We start from the raw sequence: 11,951 nt of genomic DNA, 5'->3' as shown, positions 1-11,951 counted from the left end.
GGTGTGTGGGTGCTCTTGTATGTGCGTGTGTGTAGGTGTATGTGAATGTCTGTGTGTGTAAGCCTGTGTGTCTGAAAATGTGTGTGTGTGTATGCGGGTGTGTATGTGTGTGTGTGTGTGAGTGCATATGTGTGTGTGTGTGCATGAATGTGTGCTGTAGTTTCAAACACTTACAAACCAGACTACGGATGACATATCATCTTAACATATTTCAAAGTTAATTCACTTTTAGTTAATTCACTTTTTAATGATTTTGAGACGGAATGTAGTTACACAACTTTGAACTTTCCAGGCAACACTGTGGTGCAGCTACATAGAACAAAACAGGAACTAATTACAACATTTCATTGACATGGTTAAGTCCTTCAGTCAGTTGTCATCCTTCACTCCAAAAAATAATGATTTTCTACATGTTATTGTATTCAATTAAGCGGAACACGTTTTTTTTTTGGTGCATCTGAGCGCATGCATACCCCAGAACACACAGGTGTCTGTGTGTTCTGGGGAAGCTGACTGATGAGTAAACAAGAATATGTGCGGCTCTATTTACCTGTTTTTAATTTACCACCATGGTACCGTCATAAATCTGGGGTTGGTGATGACAGGAGGTGTGAATTCTAGCCCGCCTGCTTTGTTTTTACTGTACTTCGGGTACTTCGGCCTGGATGTATGGAGGTGAAATGTAAATTTGTGATGAAGGGTTTGGTCTATGACAAATACATCATACACATATAGCAGTGTTCGTCTTTAAAAGGTATTCATTTAGCGAACGCCTTTATCCAAAGCAACGGACATCTGAACCTCTTGATCTACAGGGAATCTCTACATGGTCTGCCACTGAAATACCTCATCCCCCCTTGTAAGGAGCATCTTATGTATGCCGTTTGAACCCTTATAGGATCATACTATACTTACGTTGTGTTAGTCCTTCGAGGAGCATACTGGGTTCATACCGTGTCAGTGCTTAGAAGTGCATACTAAACATAATACAGTGTTGGTCTTCAGAGGTGTATGTTCCTAGCGCTGAGCGAGGTAACAGAGTTCACAGCTGAACACGGCCGGCATCCCCGTCTTCGCCCTGGGTCTGGTTTCCCATGAGAAAGAGGAATGAAGGCCAGATAAAGGAGGAGGGAAAAGCCGCCATGTTCTCTCTGTCACCTGTTTCTGTAACCATTAACCCGGCCCCGCCATAAAGATGCAGTTTATGGAAAGTTTGATCATGGCGGGTCGTAAAGATTGTGAGGTTTTATGGCCCGGGGGGACTGGAGCATGGTCTCACCTTGACACCATTTGTATGTGATCCTTCGTCTCGGGCCCCTGGAACCCCACCGGAGCCCCCGACCAGAACACTGGAGAACACACCTCCTACTCGTTTTAAACATACAACAAAATATCCTGTGTGTTTGATAGTATTTGTTGAAAATCTGGGTTTTATTTTGCTCTAAGTGGTGTAGCTATCCGGCTCCCAACGTTAGCGTTATTTCTAAACTGTTGTTGCCAAACACTTTCCTGATTACGCTTGTTTACTTGACCGTAAGTCCATATGGCAGGGCCGTCGTTAGGCGTGCGTCTAATGCAGGGTTCCGTGGTTGCCGTGGCAAATGCTACGTGACTGGGGGCGTTGTGTGGGGTTTTTCACAGATTGTCAGCTGACGCGAGGAGGAAGTTAGGTCTAGGGTCCATTTCCTTGGCAGAATAACTGCCTTTCAAAACATGCTCATAGATCTTGACAGGTGAACTTTTTTTCTTTTTTTTTACTAGTTTACACTGTAATTATAATTTCTAACACTAAAACATATTGATGTGTATACTTTACTTTATTGGTGTGTATCCATAATTTGTTTAATTATTTTATTATTATAATTGTTTTTGTTATTATTTTAAATTATTTGCGTCTTTGTATATACTGACGTAATATTTAATGTCAATTATCTTTATTAAGAACTTATTAATAAATTGTTTTACTCCTACTGTCACTTTGTGATCAATTTATTTGTGGTGATTAACTATTGGTTAATATAATTTGTTATGTTCATTTGTTTGCTTGCTGAATTAGGATAATGGTAAATTAATATAAATCTTAATAAGGAATACATTCAAACAAAGGTTAACTATTTATGATATATTTAAAAAATATATATTTATATATTTACTCGATTTAAAAGGTGAAATATTATTTGACACAATAAAGTACAATACTTGTATATGACCATGTTCCCAAATTGAATAATTCCCAAATTAATTCAGGATATATTCACAATGTGTAAGTCTAATATCTTAGTGTTTAACAATTTAACTGTAATTTGTGAATGATCCTGTATTGTTTTCTGCCTCTATTGTATCCTGTTCATATGAAACACATACATATTTACACTTTTAAAACCTGATCCATTATTACAAACAAACTTTCGTTTAATTTCTATAATGTTTAACCTTACAATACATCTATACAACCAGGGTTATTTACCTTTTTTTTCATAAATCGCTAGCACCTGTTTTTCAATACTGGTTCTCCTAACCAAATTTCACCTCGGCAGAGCAGTTATTTTCCAATACAAAATGCATTCAAACTACTAAAACACTTCATACATGTCTCATATCAACTCATTCTTCCAAAGCACTAGCAAAGGTTGTCACCCAACAATCACACTCTATCAGTCAACACAATGATCTAAAAACCATTAGCAACAGGTAGCATTACACAATGTTATCTTTTGTCAAATATTTCTACAAAACAAGAATGACACCTCTCTACTGTTTACTACAGTATATCTCACAGGCACGAATCAGACATGGTACAATATGCATCAAAATGACATAGACAAATGTGTGTATATTTTTGGACATTGAGTACAAAATATACAATACAGTAAGTTATATATCATCTACCGATACAGCAGCAATGCTAGGCAACCCTGTCTTCTACATTTGGTCACAGGTTTTCATCCAAATCATACCTTATGTCAGCTTATACACCTAGGAAAAAAACTTTTGGCATGCCTGGTCCATCCCTGACTATAAATTGCTGATATGTCCAGAGAACCAGCTTTCATTGCTTCCAGGAGGGAGCAAATTGGTCTAGATGTTTTTTTTTAACTTTTTTTATTTAGAATATATGTCAATGTTACATGTTACAATGTGGAGGTAGCAATTGGCTGTCTACTCAATTTTGTGTTATGTTAGGTTTAGAATGTAAGCTTAACAGTTTTTAAAAGAGTATGTAAACCTGCAAATGGGCTTGTGGGTACATAACGTTTTGTTGGTGGTTGTGTCATGTGATTTGAAAGTCAATGAATGTATTTTGTGCCAAATCAATGAAAAATGATCCACAGTTTAGCTGACATAGACTGATGTTGTGCTCACTGTATGAAGAGGTTTGAAAATGTGACTTAAGCATTGGAAAATAGGTCCGAAAAATTGTTTAAAAAAAAAAACAGTAATGCGTCACAGGGTTTGATTTATTTATTTTTGATTTTTTTTGTAATGCTTCAGTTATTTATTCCTGACAAGTGTGTTGTTACCAAACTGATCCATACACCTGTGGCCGTTGGGAACACTCTCCCTGTCAATCACACACCAATGCTGCCCCCTATTGGTGGACATGGATACCAACGTCCTACAGTCCCTAGATGCTGTTCCTTCTTCAGTCAACGTTCACATTAAAAACAACATCTACTTCCAATTAACACATATTGAAGTACATTAATGTTGAAAAGTTAAGAAGCAAAATGGCTGGAGATTTCAAAGTTACCGAAAAAACATGTTTTCTAAAATCAAGTCTGGTGTCTATTTGAACATTTTTGATTAGGCTAACTATAGAAAATCGAATTATAGATCAGTCTACTGCAAACAACACTGTTTTAGGCTTGGCTGCATGCAACAAGTAAGAATATGTGGGTGTGGGTTTACAAAACAAGACCTGTGCAGGAATCTTTCATCCATGTTCTCTCATTGACTTTCTCCAATAGACCTTCTCCAATATATTTTCTCCAGTAGACATTCACCAGTAGAAGTTCTCTGTGTTCCATTCAGTCAGCAGTAGATGTTCTCCTGTTCTCCAGTAGATGTTCTCCGTGTTCTGGCCAGGCCCTCATGTGCAGCAGCACCTGATCCACAGGACTCTGCAGGAGAGAGTTCTCTATCAGCGTAACATGAGATATGACAATGTGTTCACTGCTCTGTACTATGTAATATTGTAGGTGAGATGTTGTTGTTACACTGTGTTTGAGACCTCATTATTGTGCACTGTGCCTGGAAGATACGATGTGGTTACTTTGCAATGTGCCTGGTAAATACAGACTGTTCCTTGACTCTGACCACCGGAATAGCTAGAGCAACAGACTTCTGATCCTTGATTTTCTGCTGTACTTACCACATGCACCATTTGCAGCTGTGGATGAAAGCATCTGCTAAGTAAGAAAGTATGTCCTGTCAGCATGTGCCAGTGTGGTGGCCTACCGTAGACATAGGTGTTCGCTGTGCCTTCCTGCGGAGGGACTCCTATGTTACTCTGCATCGGGGTGTAGCTGGACTCTACAGCTGGACACACACACGTGCACACACACACACACACGCCACACGTACATACACACACGCAACACACAGATGATAGAAGGCGACACTAAGACCTCCCCACAGCCCACCAGCTTGCGTTTATAATTTCAGCAACAGAATGATATGGAACAAAGACTGGACTTCCTTTCTCAGTAAATCTTTGTTTGTGTTTCTGTACTACTGTGAACAATGCTACACTATGTGTATATGACTGAGTGTGGTCGGTTTGTGCCTGTGGTGTAGCTGTGACTGAGTATATGTCTGAGGTGTAGCTGTTCATGTACAGCGAGTCCTTGGACTGATCTGGATGTAAAAAGAAGGGAGTCAGGTGGCTGAGCGGTTACGGAGTCGGGCTAGTAATATGAAGGTTCCGGTACTGGTTCGATTCCCGGCTCTGCAAAATGACGTTGTGTCCTTGGGCAAGGCACTTCACCCTACTTGCCTCGGGGGGGATGTCCCTGTACTTACTGTAAGTCGCTCTGGATAAGAGCGTCTGCTAAATGACTAAATGTAAATGTAATGTAAAAACGTTGGTCTGATCGTCATCTTGGCCGTGCGGCTGTTTTCGGGGCCGGGCTCTGTACCTGAGCAGACGCTGGTCGTCTGGGTGGGTTTCCGGTCGGCGTGCATCTCTACGTACACACTGTCCTCCCCCGCTGACAGGAGGAAACACAGGTTAGAACCAGACCTTGAACCCGGTCCCCTCTGGCTGGGGGAGAGCGGAGAGGGGGGGGAGCAAGGAAAGAGAGAGAGAGAGGGAGGACGGAGAGAGGGGAGGAGCGGGAGAGGGGTGGAACACAGAGGGAGGAGTCGGAGGAGTGAGAAGAAGGAAGAGATGGACAAGAAGGGAGGGAATAGAAGGAGAGGGAGGGAGAGGGAGTAGTAGGAGAGAGACGGACAAAGAGAGAGAGGGAGAGAGAGGGAGAGAAAGGGAGGAGGAAGGAGAGAGCGGAGAGGTAGGGGAGGAGGTAGGAGCAGAAAAAGAGGGAGAGAGGTGTGAGGAGGAGAACAGGCTGTCTTTACCAGTGAGTTGAGTCCTGCTGCAGGTGGTCCTCAGCTGTAGCAGGGCCAGGGTCAGAACACTCAGGGTGAACACCACCACCACCACTACTGTTGGGACACGACCTGGATGACCGGGTGAATACATTATTAATAGAACCTGGATGACCGGGTGAATACATTATTATTAGAACCTGGGTAACCAGGTGTATACATTATGAATAGATGGAACAGGAAGCCCTTATGTATAAGCCCCATAGTGGACACTTGTGGTTACCACAGCATGCATTATCATCCATGATCAAATACAGTATGTAACACTTTTACTCTGAGGAGACGCACAGAGGTATTTCAACCTGCAACCTCTTGACCTGCAGTCAAAGTCAAAGGCTCTACCACTGAGCTACACCTAGTCCACCTGAGCTGGTTAACTGGTGACTGAGTGTAGTGTAACACATATGCATGTTTTCAGATCAGCAAAGTAGTAGTAGTAGAGCATGTGGATGGGTGTAGCTTCAAACATTTGACTGCATATCAAGGTGCAGGATCCAATCGCCCCCCCCCCCCCCACACACACCACGCTGCACATCGCTACACGAACAAGCATCTGCTAAATGAACACATTCAAGGGTTGACAGGACTGTGGGTGAAGTACCTCTGCAGTCCAGCAGAGGGGGCTGGCTGTGTGCTAGTCTCAGTTTGCTGTCCACCTCACAGGAGATGTTCTCCTTCATGCTGGGCAGGTACAGGGTCAGCTCCAATCCCAGTGTCATCATCTGATTGGCTGTAACATCGGGTCCAACCCACCTTATCATAACTTTGTCTTCTGATTGGACAGAGCAGGTCAAAACCAGACTGCCGTCCAGAGCACAGCGAGCACGCACCTCAGGGACATCTGAAACACACACTCACACACATCCTGAGATACCCTCTAGAACACACACACCCTGAGATACACACCCTCTGGAACACACACACACACATACACCCTAAAATACATACCCTCTAGAACACACACACAAACCCACACATACACACACTCGAAGACAAACCCCCTCTGGATCACACACAAGCCCTGAGATAGAGACCCCCTGGAACTCACACAATCCCCCCAATCCCCCTCCCCCCGCCACACACACACATACATACACCCTGACATACCTATACTGTAGAATACACACCCTGAGATACACACACACACACACACAGACAGATACACACTGTCTGGAACACACACACACAGATACACAAGCAGATCTCTGAGACACTCTGAGACACACCCTGAAACACACCCTGGGGGTCAGATGGCTGAGCGGTTAGGGAGTTGGGCTATTAATCAGAAGGTTGTTTGTTTGATTCTCGGCCGTGCCAAATGACTACTTGCCTCGGGGAGAATGTCCCTGTACTTACTGTAAGTCGCTCTGGATACGAGCGTCTGCTAAATGACAAAATGTAACACATCACAGGGCTCTTAAGTTTTGAAGACAGGCAAGAGTGACAATTCCCCTCCCCCAGCCCCCCCTCAATATTAATTAATAGCTTTTTACCTGACATCTTTGAAAGGCAGCAATGATTAATGCATCCATGGCCAGGATATAATGATAAAGTATGACATGATTTTAAAAGTGACCTATAACATCGACTATGCAAAACACTTAAATGTATTTAGTGCTAATAAAATTATTAAGGCTATTTTGAAAAATATGTTTATAATGTGACAATATGTCAGTCATCGTGTGATAACGAAAATATGACTAGGCCTAGACTCAGGGGCGATTCTAGGATCAGACCTTTAGGGGTGCTCAGCCCCCAATGACAATGTGACATGAATACAGTGCCTTGCAAAAGTGCAAAAACCCCTTGCTAATAACAGGCATGCAAACAGGTCAAGGGTGAAAAAGGTGAGAAGGATACGGCGAACCCCCGACCCTCTAGGGGGGTCCGGGAGCATGCTCCCCCGGAAGAAAATGTATTAAATGTTAAAGTTAAACGCATGAATCTGGTGCACTTCGAGAGCAAAATTAAGAGGCTAGATCTATGTAGAATCTGTGCTCTTGTAAACAATGTCATGTTCTTTTAACCATAAAGACATTTCTTGTATAGCATTGGTTCCAGAGCCAGTTGTAAAGTTGGGAAGCACGGGTAAAATGCTGTGTTGGCCACGGCCACGAACGTAGGTTATTTTGGTTTCAAAAAGGTGAAGAGTTTGCATGCCTATAAATCCCTAATTTCACTGGATAACAATTCATACATTTAGGCCTATATGTATTATTATGCAAACTATTGAATGAATGAAAAAACTAAAGATGTCCCTTTCTTCATGAACTTTTTAATTATTATTTTTAGGGGTGCTGAGATTAAATTTAGGGCTGCTTGAGCAATAGTGCTATTTTCTGATTAGCTATTGTGTAGACCTTTTCTTTTTTTTGATTGGGTGATAAGTGGCTGGCTCGACTAAGAACTCCAGGGGAGACGCGCTTGATTCCTGCCGGTTCCATAGTGAGAGAGGCACGGCCAGAGAAATTTCGGTTGGGCGCTGCGGCATATTAAATATAAAAAGTTTTTCCGCGTGAGAAATACGATGTGTGGCGGGAGTGCGTGACAAAAGACCGAAATGAGTGACTGTCACGCTCAATGCGTGACACTTGAGAGCCCTGACATCATCTGGAACACACACACAAACACCACCACAGACTACTGCTCTGTGTATGTGTTCTAGAAGATGAACCAGTGTCTGGGCTCTGGGAAACTCACCTAGAATGAGGAGTCTGTAGGTCATGGTTAGGATTTTCCTTCCACTCTTATCGTACACATCCACAGTGTAGTTCCCACTGTCGGTGCTCCTCCCTGAGAGCAGCAGCAGGGAGCCGTTAGGGAAGAGCTGGAAGTGCTCATCTTTCGTCTTGTTGTGGCTGGCCAGGAGCTTCCCAGCGTGCTTCCACCTCAGGTCGTCAACCGCAGACATGTTCACGTCCAGCATCACCGCGTCCCCGCTGCGACTGAACACGCGCTTGAAGTCCTCCGCTGCCGCTGAAAGGAGAGAGAGAGAGCTGGAGCTGACATGCTAACTAATATGGGAAGGATATGCAGGCCCGTAACGGAAACACGAGGCCCCCCCGCAGAATAAGCCTGAGAGCCCCCCCCCCCCCCCCCCCACCACCACCACATATGTAACGGATAATGTAATACAAATACCGACGGGACGAACAGGACCCCGACGCGATCAACTGAACTTGTTGGAACATTCTGAAGAGCCGTGTAATAAATGCAAGATATCAAAACTCAAGCTTGTCTTGTGAGGAAAATTTATTCAATAAGAAAAAAACGCTCAAACGGTTTGCAGGTGAATAGCCTACACATGTGCGCGTCTTTTAGCAAATCTGTGTGCAAAGTCTTTTACCACACTCTTTACATCTAAACTGCGCGCACATTCATTTTCTATGCTAAGGATGGCCAGACCTGACAGCCTCTCTTGTGACATGGAGCTTCTGATATATGTTTTGATCAGTTTCAGCTTGGAAAATGACCTTTCAGCGCTTGAGACAGTCACGGGTATTGTCAGAAATAATTTGATGGCCGTGGCTACATCAGGCACACTTGATAGTATGGAGTTGTGTTTTATTATTAGCGTGTTCGCTAAATCATAAATGGAGACATTTTTTGTCGTGTGAATCTTGTAGAAAGCAATGACTGTACGTTTTACACGATCATAATATGTATATAACTGAAATACAATGACTTATTGTAACTTTTTTTGTAGTTTCACTCCATTTCAATGTTGTCAGCTTGATAGGAAGTCAATAAAGGAGCAAGGCTAATTTTCCTGGCTCTTGGAAAGGAGGCTCTGTTAACGCTAGGAAGCACAACACAGACAGAGCAGTACAGCTGTCAAAGTATAGGCTAACATTAGCTACAGTACGTGGTACAGTAATGTTAGCTATAACAAACAGTACAATACCTGTCTATTCTGGCAGATGAGTGCATCCTTCACCGGCTGGTCGAAAAAGAAATTTGTAATTTTGGGAAGTTTGGCATTTAATTCAGAAATGTTCTGTTTTGAATGCCGCTTTTGGGCACCGCTTTTAAATATGACGCTTTTAAACGCATTTTTCCTACGCTACGCTACAGTTAGCTACCTATTTGAAGCGGGCTCGCCGGTCTGTGTGACCATCTGACCTACTTCGTCATGTCACTTACCTAGCTAACAAAGAAAGCACAATTAAATATACTTTCCTTTATTTTTATATCAACTCTGGAAACACAGACAAGACAATAAGACATCCCATGTAATTCAAATTGGATAAAAACATTACCCCCGGGCTGCGGGGGTAATGCGGCCTGAGGATATGGATTGTCTGGAGATAACCTGAAGCCGACCTGAAGCTAGCCTGGAGAGGGAGCTAACTTGCAGTAACCTGGCACAAACGTGGAGCTAGTTTGGAGCTAGCATAGATTTAGCCTTAAGCTGTTGGTATCTTCAATGCTGCTCTTCAACCACCAAAACATCATTAGAACTGTATACTTCAAATTATTTCTTTCCTACTATACTTTCTATATGCACTATGCACTGGACAAAAGCATCTGCTAAATGATGTACAGTGTGGAAATGGGAATGTAATTACCTGAGACACACACTCATGAACACACACACATTCACACAAACACACACACACATGCACACACACAAACGGAATGTAATCTGAGAGGCACCAGCATCTTACTGTAGGTTAGAGTGAGGAACAGAAGTGTCCATCCAGACACACCGCTGACCCCCCGACAACCTCCAGGCTTCCCCGACGACATGCTGACGTCCACGCCGGAGGGCTCAAGAGAGACTTGAGCTGTGAAGTCTGAGGTTTCGGGGAGGAACTGCCTCTTTCAGAGCTGTCAGTCAGTTTTGACCTGACACACCACAAACTCCCACTCTCACATCAACAATGTTTGCATAACTCAAAAATATCCAGTGTGCTTGATGTATTCCCTATCTATGAATTTAACTAAATGAGCTGTATCAATATTGTATCGCTTTTCCTATCATTTGTGCATGTGTAGGGAAGCTTTATTGAGGGTTTTAGTGTGTACACAATGCCTGTGTCTTCTAAGAAATGATTTCCTGTTTCTGCACAGTGCATCAGATACACCTGTCAAATGTAAGATGGCTTACAGGATTAAAAACCTCACACTCCTACAGAGAGGGTCAGGTGCTCAAACCAAGAAGACAGTTGCAAACACAAACAAACAAACACCATCCACACCACCAAGGTTGTGTTGTGAGTTGAAAGCAAGAGAAATGTTGGTTTCAGCTAGCCTGGTTTGCTTCACTGCTCGCTCATGATCTCTCAGTGGAACTCACCACACTCACGCCCTTACACACACATACACATAGTCACACACACACATTCACACACACACATACATACACACACTTACACTAACCACTGGGCTCAGAATGAAACTGAAATGTGTGTGTGTTGGTGTTTGTGTGTGTGAATGCCTGTGAATGCAGCATGTGCATCTGTGTGTGTGCGTGTGAGTGAATGTGTGCGTCACAGCTAAACCCTATGCAACACATTTAAAAAAAGCACACTAACAACAGAGTACAGAATGTCTATGCAGTTTACTGGACTATATCAATCAAATAATCAATAAAAGCCATTATAGACCACTTAGGATTAGACAGGGTTAGGTCTAGGAAAGGGTTAGGTCTAGGACAGGGTTGTGTCTAGGACAAGGTTAGTTGTAGGACAGGGTTAGGGCTCAGACAGGGTTAGGTCTAGGACGGGGCTAGTATTTGATTACAGAGAGAGAAGGCTCCTGCAGTTCACCTGAGTGCACATGTTGGGACCTGCTCTTTCTTAGAAGGTGCCGGACGCCCAGAAACAGAGAAGAGGAGGAGGAGGGGCGCCACGGTGACAGACACAGTCACAGTTATGTAGGGGAACTGGGATTGGACAACCATAACCAGGACAACTGTGAGAACTGAGAAACACAGGAGTATTTGAGCACTGGAGGGGGACTCGAGACAGCTCTCAACTCGGCAGAAAACTTACCTCCGCATGCCTGTTCCTCTGCAATTAATTAATTGTATATTGCGGGACAAGTTAACCCTTAATTCTCAGCGTGAGAAATACAAGGTGTTGTGTGAGAAATGTTTGAAATGTGTGAGTCTCACAGCGAAAAATAGTTTTGAGTACAGCCATATAAATGGTCCTCAAAATCAAAATGGCATCCATCCATGACTGTATCTGGCTCTGAGAACACATTGAGACATCAACAACATTTAGTATTATAATTCTACAAAGACACAAACTAACAGTTAACACTATCCAGGTATAGTGTGAAAGGGAGAAAAATAGACTACACTTTAATTCTCAGCCAAAAGTATTCTGCTCTCTGGC

General features: G+C 43.1%; 1 protein-coding gene across 1 annotated transcript; it reads right to left on the bottom strand.

Annotated features, from left to right (window-relative positions):
- Nucleotides 1-3,458: 3,458 nt before the first annotated feature.
- Nucleotides 3,459-10,402, bottom strand: LOC134013864 (uncharacterized). Its single transcript, XM_062453611.1, has 7 exons — nt 10,275-10,402; nt 8,308-8,583; nt 6,209-6,448; nt 5,578-5,679; nt 5,139-5,210; nt 4,459-4,539; nt 3,459-4,121 (listed from the first exon to the last, which is right to left on the bottom strand). The coding sequence occupies exons 1-7, from the start codon at nt 10,354-10,356 to the stop codon at nt 4,033-4,035; spliced, it is 942 nt and encodes a 313-aa protein (XP_062309595.1). The 5' UTR covers nt 10,357-10,402; the 3' UTR covers nt 3,459-4,032.
- Between the last annotated feature and the right edge of the window lie 1,549 nt (nt 10,403-11,951).

This window comes from Osmerus eperlanus, chromosome 27, assembly GCF_963692335.1.
Source record: "Osmerus eperlanus chromosome 27, fOsmEpe2.1, whole genome shotgun sequence".
Lineage (NCBI taxonomy): Eukaryota > Metazoa > Chordata > Actinopteri > Osmeriformes > Osmeridae > Osmerus > Osmerus eperlanus.
This window is presented reverse-complemented; position numbering and strand designations above follow the sequence as displayed.

What these genes read in the sequence shown, in the direction of transcription:
- LOC134013864 (XM_062453611.1), bottom strand. Translation starts at nt 10,356, where the DNA reads ATGTCGTCGGGGAAGCCTGGAGGTTGTCGGGGGGTCAGCGGTGTGTCT. An exon ending in GTTCCTCACTCTAACCTACA is followed by an intron (nt 8,584 to 10,274) that starts GTAAGATGCTGG and finishes CTCTCCTTTCAG; the next exon opens with CGGCAGCGGAGGACTTCAAG. An exon ending in GACGACCAGCGTCTGCTCAG is followed by an intron (nt 4,540 to 5,138) that starts GTACAGAGCCCG and finishes GTGTGTGTCCAG; the next exon opens with CTGTAGAGTCCAGCTACACC.